This window comes from Limulus polyphemus, unplaced genomic scaffold (assembly GCF_000517525.1).
Source record: "Limulus polyphemus unplaced genomic scaffold, Limulus_polyphemus-2.1.2 Scaffold4016, whole genome shotgun sequence".
In the NCBI taxonomy this organism is placed as follows: Eukaryota; Metazoa; Arthropoda; class Merostomata; order Xiphosura; family Limulidae; genus Limulus; species Limulus polyphemus.
This window is the reverse complement of record NW_013669626.1, coordinates 46,446-54,602: the sequence shown is the minus strand read 5'-3', so window position 1 is coordinate 54,602 and position 8,157 is coordinate 46,446. Positions and strand designations below refer to the sequence as shown.

At 33.2% G+C, this 8,157-nt stretch overlaps 1 protein-coding gene across 1 annotated transcript in view; it reads left to right on the top strand.

The window, feature by feature from the left end:
- LOC106470459 (Na(+)/H(+) exchanger protein 7-like) overlaps positions 1–8,157 on the top strand; it is a 53,195-nt gene that overhangs the window by 29,461 nt on the left and 15,577 nt on the right. Inside the window, exons 4-7 of the mRNA XM_022399063.1 lie at positions 4,845–4,957; positions 5,952–5,979; positions 6,736–6,845; positions 7,025–7,100. Of these exons, the coding sequence (XP_022254771.1) occupies positions 4,845–4,957; positions 5,952–5,979; positions 6,736–6,845; positions 7,025–7,100 (327 nt within the window). The remainder of the gene's footprint in view (positions 1–4,844; positions 4,958–5,951; positions 5,980–6,735; positions 6,846–7,024; positions 7,101–8,157) is intronic.

Here is an 8,157-nt window from a genome sequence, read left to right as displayed (position 1 = left end):
TAACACGAATTGGAAAAGGGTTAGATGGATCCATTGTGCTTCTGACGTATTCTTCACTCCTGTTGTGTACCAACAAAAAAATAAAAATAAATAAGAGAATTGTTGTAGTTTATAAGTTATACTTGCACCAGAGGGCGGGACAGATAAAATAGTATTTTATGTTTATAATCAATATTTAGCTTGCGTGTAATTAATAAAGTAACATGAATTTGAAGTAACAATAAATATAAAGACATTGCTTTAGTTTTCTGGCTTAGCAACACCCAGTAGTTAATATGCTGGGCTGTGGAGCTGAGGGTCCTTTTTCACGTCCCATTACAACAACCGTGCTCCGTACTATTGGCCGTGGGTGGCGGTTGGTTGGTTATGTGGTTGTTTGTTTGGTTAGCTAAGCACAAAGCTTTACAATGGGCGATCTGTGTTCTTTCCAATCCACTGGTATCGAAACCCGATCAGTGACGGTTAAATCCATTATTCAATTTGATTAGAAGTAGCCCAAGAGTTGGTGGTGTATATTGTTGCCCAACTGCTTTTTCTCTAGTCTATCACTTCAAAATTAGGGACAGCTCGTGCAGAATAATCGTATGGTCAATTAATTAGTTTTATATCATTCAAACTTCTCTTTCGTGAGAACATCTCAACTTCAAAAAATGTGGCCATCACGAGTTGGTTTCAGAATTTCGCCCAAAGTAACACTAGGGGCTACCTGCAAATAGCCATTCCTAAACTATTTAGAGCCTCGCAGAAATATAAATTGACCAATTGAATGGCCCTTTATTAGAAGTTTAAAATATTCATGAATTTTACCATTTTTTTCTTTATTAAAATCTAAATAAACGCACACTCGTGCAGCATTAAAGGTATTGTAAACTTCGGCTGTTAAAGATGAATTTAATGTGGCCACTGAAATAAAGCATTTTAAAATAACCGAAAAGATAAGTTAATACTCAGATGATAAATTAAAGTGTTAAGGGAGCGGTGACATCCAAAAGTCTGGTATTGTTCATTTTTATGTATATCGCACTTAGTTGTCAGCTTTAAGCTTAGGTATTATTTTAATTTAAAAAAAAAAGGCTTTTGTTTGTTGTTGGATTTCGCATAAAGACTTCACGAGGGCTAGGAAAACCATGTATGTTCAATCTAACATTGTACTGCACGTGCAATCTCGAATAAGCGAAGTTTGGTCCAATCACCAATGATAACCATTAAAAGCAAATTTATTATCGTTCTACTAAGATAGCACAGTAATTTACCAATGACTTATAGCCAGATACACGACATGAAACGACTCTGTTTCAATTACCTATATGCAGTGTGCGCAAATTATGCTATAAACTTTGAATATTCTATACGATAAAAAAAGAAACATTCGGAGAATCAAATAGTACAGTTAGGTAATGATCTAATCACCATAAAACTTTTAGTAAATGAGTTTATTGAATGAATAATAAGTTTATTATCTTTAATCATTTTGAGGATCAAAATTACTTCCAATGGTCTTTCTGTTTTCATGCTGGATATTTATTCGTTTGTGTATCTACCGTTAGGTGTCACTTAGCCAATCTATCTAGCTGTCTCCGTATTTTTAACTTTCTATTAATTTATATTATCAAATTTGGTAAAACAAAACTGTTGACACTGAATACTTACAAAATGATGGTGCCAACTGCCACGCCAAGAATGATCAGGATGCTGAAAAGATGCGAAATTTCTGTTCAAAATTTTACATAAACGAATGCTATTAAATGCCTTTTTGTAATGTATAAACATCACGTAAGGGTTCACAAAGACGTAAATTCATTAACATTCGGAATTACATGAACTTTATTAAGTTTCGTTTTTTTGGGGGGGAGGAGGAGCATTATCTCCGATTCTAATATATGTTCGAAATAAGCGATCATTTTAGCAGTTATTTTCAATCACTGGCTGATAATAAGAATATTATTCCATTATCTCAAACACAAAACGCATATAGTACTTCGTTTGTCCTACGACAGTAAAATGGTTACGAAACACACTAATTTCAAATCTGCAATGTAAACGGAGTTTCGTTTTCTCCTCCTATTACACGCATTCTTCATTAGATTTAGTTAATCACTGGGTTTGTTAGTCTGTTCAATTCCACACAAGACTATCTGCGCTAGCTGCCCCTAATTTTAAAGTGTGGACTAGAGGAAAGACAGCTAGTCAACACCACCCGTTCCCCCAGTGGCATGTCTGCTGACTTGTACTGCTAGAAACCGGGTTTTGATACCTGTGGTGGGCAGAGCAGAGATAGCCCTTTGTGCATAATAACGAAACAATATCAACACCATAGCCAACTGATGGGCTAATCTGTTAACAACGATGAGTGAGATTGACCGTCACATTATAACGGCTGAAAGAGCGAGGGTGTTCGACGACGAGTTTCTATCTCGCGAACCGCAGGTTGCAAATCGAGCGCTCTAACGACAGGCCATGCCACACCCACCACCGGATTATAGCATATTTATTTCTCATAAACGACAACATATTAAGCTTAAATTTAAAAAAATCTCCTTTTGAATTATAAAACAATTATACGTACGGCGGTAGAAGAAATAAGAAAAAAGCCCTAGATGTAAAGTGAGGTACTAAGCTAGTCGATCCAGTACCACTAGAAAAAACAAAAAAAAAGTTCGTTACACATGAGAATCAAATTAATAAACATCAGTCGATATCAATTAAGTATTTTATGGTAACCATGATTTCATACCTTATGATTTTAACACTACAATAAATTTATAATACGAAACAGAACTGTTCTTGAGTTCGTGATCTCTTATTATTGAGGTTTTAAATTGTCCTTAAAAATTAACAACTATTAGTTTTTTAACCTTGGAAAGAAGATTATTTACAATGGCGTCATGGCATATGATACGTAATGATCCCTTGTTTACCTTCGAGATTTTAATCCTCTGTTGAGGCGTTAGGGTAGACTAAATCCTAAGCGACTTAATTATTAATTTTGTTTTATACCGATACGAATGTTTTATTTCTACAGGATACGTTCTCCTTTTTCTTTTGTTTTGTTGTATTTATTTATTCTGTATCAGCCACTCTTTTGTAATATTCATCTAGATTGCTTACCAAGTTTAAATTTTCCTTTTTTTTATCATGGATACTAATATTGATACATCATAGTAATATAATTTTCTGACGTAATTACGACTTTTGAAAATCAATATTTCCTTTTGTTGTTTTATGTGCAACATTTTGTGTACATGCTAGTCTAAACTCAAGTCAAAACTGGACGTATCGTTAATCCTGGATAATGTTTCACAAGTGGGCCTAGCAGGGTCTGGATCGCTTGACTTCCAATTTGCGGGTTGCAGGCTCGAATCCCGTCACCAAACACGGTCTCCCTTTCAACTGTTGGGGTGTTGTAACATGATGGTCAGTCCCACTTCTCTTCTTCAAAGAACAGACCAAGAGTCTCTAGTTTTCAAATTAGGGATGGCTAGCTCAGATAGTCCTCGAGTGGCTTTGTACGACTCCAACAATCAAACAATATTCCACAAAATCAATAAGTATATAAAACCAGAAATAACCATATGCGTGAAAATTACAAAGAATAACGTGGAATCTCTTGAACTTTGCCCTTGATTCCCCACTAGACAAAGGCACGTTAAGTTACATCCGATGTTTTAATAAAGGTTTAATATTTTAGTCTCTATTGTTATTTATGGGTAGAAGTTAGGGGAAGGGGGATTATGAAGATCAGCAGAGAGGTAGGTGACTGTAAACAGCAAAAGTTTGTTTTATACCCCATAAGCGTGTGGTCATTTTCGGTTCTTTCTAAGGCACTGGGTGGGATGTTAAACCCAGTTTCTGTCAAAACATCTTTAGTGACGTTAGCTGTATCTTTGTCAATAGAAGTAGAACAGACCTATTTAATCACACTGTTATTACTTAACAGTCTGGTTGTTAAGTATGCGTTATCGTTCTATTTCCACGGTTAAAAAGTGCAATGGAAAAAAGTAGATGCACGAGCCCCACACCAGAGTAGGCTCGTTTGATGGTATTATGTAGCTAACTGCGCTGCTAGCCGATGTTCTTACTTGGCAATGAGAACTCGTTTCTCAAGTTAATGATCCAAGCTGTCTTACTGATAGAGGCCAGAATCGGTTAGTGTAGGCAATTTAGCATCACTAATCATTCGCGTTACCCTTTTCACTACGCATGCGCTGAATATAGTTGTGATAATAAACTTGGCACCTTTTTGTCTTTGTCAGCATCTTGGGATTTTTTTTTTCTGTTTGAGGGCTACATAGTGCAATTCTAAATTAGATTAAAATAATCTAACAAGATAGGATTATTGGGAGTAACTTATACTTAATCAACAACAACAACAAAAAATGTATAGGAGGGGATGAGAATCTAATACATTCAAAAACTTTTACTATGTAAAAGTGAAAAAAATATAGGTGAAGTTCAGCACTTGAGAAAAAGCTGACCAGCAGTGTTTGTTGAGATAAAAGTGATACTATCCAGCAGGTCCAATTGGCGCCTTATTGACTGCGTTCATTCCACAACAGCTTTCTTGGAATATTAAGTTTTAGTTACTATGTAGTTTTTGAAGTTTATAGTTTTACATTGATATATATATGTCTTCTCTAAAGTAAAAATGCCCAATTTTTATCATATTTTGTACATAATATTTTTACACAGTGACTTTCTTTTAAAACAAATAACACAGTTTTTAACATGTTATGGACATCAACTATGAAGTTTTTTGGAATATAGTTTTTCCTTTTTCCAGAATTTAACATGTTATGGACATTATATTTTTACACTGTGACTTTTTTCTGTCATCAACTATCTAGTTTTTTTGGTATGTAGTTTTCCTTTTTCTAGAATTGTTCTTGAGTCAGCATACTCCCTCCATGACAGTGCCTTCTTCAGCAATCTAGGCACAATTTTGCTTTATGCTTTAGTGGTAAGTTTTATTTAAAACTCTGTATACAATTTTGCTTTATGCTTTGCTCGAGAGTATTAATTTAGAACTGTATACAATTTTACTTTAGCACTGGTGGGAGTTTTATTTAAAACTCTGTAATATTATTATTAGTGTATACAATTTTGCTTTATGCTTTAGTGGTAAGTTTTATTCAAAACTCTGTATACAATTTTGCTTTATGCTTTGCTCGAGAGTATTAATTTAGAACTGTATACAATTTTACTTTAGCTCTGGTGGGAGTTTTATTTAAAACTCTGTAATATTATTATTAGTGTATACAATTTTGCTTTATGCTTTAGTGGTAAGTTTTATTTAAAACTCTCTATACAATTTTGCTTTATGCTTTACTCGAGAGTATTAATTTAGAACTGTATACAATTTTACTTTAGCTCTGGTGGGAGTTTTATTTAAAACTCTATAATATTATTATTATTATATACAATTTCGCTTTATGCTTTGGTGGTAAGTTTTAATTCAGAACGCTCTGCTGAATCCTCCTTATAATTATGCAAATTGTGTTCAGAAATACTGCAAGTACATTTTTAAGTTTTTAAATGATGCAAATAAATCTTATTGAAATGGTAACCAATATTTGTGCAACCGAAAAGAATTAAACAGATGTATCTTTATAACGTTCATGGTATTCTCAAACTGAATTTTTATTAATGAGACACAAATGTTTATGAAGCCTGTTTTGGCTATTAAATCTACTAATGCAAGTCTGATCAATGAAAACACATAATGAGATTCTAACTGTTCCTCCTTCTAGAGAAGTTAAATTATAGTGCAGTAAGAATCTACAATGTTTTGAATGATACATCTATACTTTTTGTTAACTGTCAACAGATGGCAGTATCTGACTGCTCATCATTGGCTTGGTTCTGTTTGTTTGTATTTTATGACACTTGTAGAACGTACATGTATGTTTGAGTTTTTGGTAATATAACTTACATTTTGTTTCATTTTTATACAGGGTACCTTACTAAACTGCTTCACCATAGGTAAGCTAAATTAATTGTTAATCACCCAAATCATACCTTATTATTTTAATTTGAATTATGAAAATATTTGAGGTGATTTCCCTTAACAGATAATGTTTCTACACCATAAAGCTGGAAGATACACATCTTAATGTTTCATATTCATATTTTCTTCTGATTAGGTAGTTTTAGAAATGTGATAAATGGTTGAACATGAACTTTTAATTTTTTATTGGAGAGAAAAAGTATCTATCCATCTGTCTTTCTGGTTTTTTATAATCCTGTCCATCCGTCTGCGTTTTCTTTCTATTGTCCGTACCTCTGTTATTTGTTTGCTCTTTGTCTTTGTACTGCTTGTTATTTTCTGTTTAATCTGTCTTTTTGTAGTTATTTTGTTCGCTGTCTGTTTTTCTGCCACCTTTTTGCTTCTTGTCAGTCTGTCTTCTCTCTTCCTACTGATTGTCATTCTATTTGCTCTCAGTCTTTCTGCTGTTTTTTAGTTTGCTGTCTGCTCTTTTTTATGTTGTTGTTTTGTTCTGTCTTTCTTTTTGCTGCCATCTCTCTGTCTTTCTACTATTCGACATTTTCTCTCTGCTCTTTTGTTTACTGTCTTTTTGCTTCTTGTAATTCTGTCTAGTGTTTTCTCTCTCTGCTCTTTTGTTTACTGTCTTTTTGCTGTTTGTCATTTGTCTGCTCTTTTTCTGTATACATGCACAAAATTTAATGAGATGATAAACACACCCTTACTCAAGATTTAGTTATTTATTTTTGATTTAGGACCAAGTCTTTATGGTCTTTCTGTGGCTGGGGCAATGGGACCAGTTAGCATTGGGATTATAGAGTGCCTTGTCTTTAGTGCATTGATTTCAGCTGTGGATCCAGTTGCTGTAAGTGCTCAAAAATAACCTTTCACATAACTTAAAAACATCATTTACAGCTCATAGATATAAGAAATATTCAAGTGATTAGCACTAATTTGCCAAAAGTTTAACAAGTAGTTTATTAATAATGCTGAATACAAAAGCTTTTGATTCATAATGTTAACATTTTTCTTTTCTTTGTTCAGGTCTTAGCAATATTTCAAGAAATTGGTATAAACAAGGTGTTGTACTTTCTTGTTTTTGGAGAATCTCTTTTAAATGGTAAGTATTATTCTTGTCATTATCCCAGTTTTGCATCTTCCATAATTAAAATAAAATGTAGTGTCTCTTACGTGTAAAACAAAGCAACTCCTAGCATATAAAGCTCCTTTTAACGACTAAAAATACAAGTTTTGGGGTCATGTAGATCTTTAAATTCTTTGGAACTAGTTAATCCTTGATCTTGTTAATCTTTTTGTCTATTGGTGTTTTTAAGTCACTTGGTGAAGTGAGAAAAAATAACAAAGACAATTGTACATTTCATCAGGCATTTACTAATGCACACTCATTATTAATGCAGTAATGTTTATTCAGTTAATAAATTGCCGGTTGAAGTTAGCAAACCCTCAGTGTTGTCATTTAAATTTCTTAATTTACATCACAATCATTTTGTTCTAAATGTTACTCTGTAAAAATTTCTGTATGGTTGAGCTGGAAAATGTTTGTATTACTAAATTTAGTAAGTACAAAGTAGCCCTAATGTGTATATTAAGTATATTTGTCATGTTTTTTTTAAAAAAATTGGTATTTTATGGCTTACATACCTGCCAACTTTCATAAATTGTTCTCCTCTTCCTGAGATCCCAAATTGGAGTGTAAAGAATGATCATTTTCTCAGATACTTGTAATTCGTCACACTATATCCAAATCTGTGTCATCAGAATATATTTTATCCACACTTACTGACTTGCTAAAATTTTTGTAGTTTTCAAACAGATATACTTTAACAAAAAAAAAACATTTTCAGGAACAAAAAGAATGTCTAAAGAAACTATAAAAAAATCCCTAATATGTGGTTAGTTCCTAAGTGTGGTAAAGTACAGATCAGAATCCTTTGTTCACCCATATAGTCCTTGTAAAATTGTCATATAGAAGTCCTAGAGGATTTTTTTAGTACTATTTTACAGTACTCATGTATAAAATTATTCTATATATTACCTGCACAATATCCTATAGGTCTCTGTAGTACTGGTTGTACAGTACTCTCTCTCTCACTCACACACACACACACACACACACACACACACACACACACACACACACACACACACACACACAC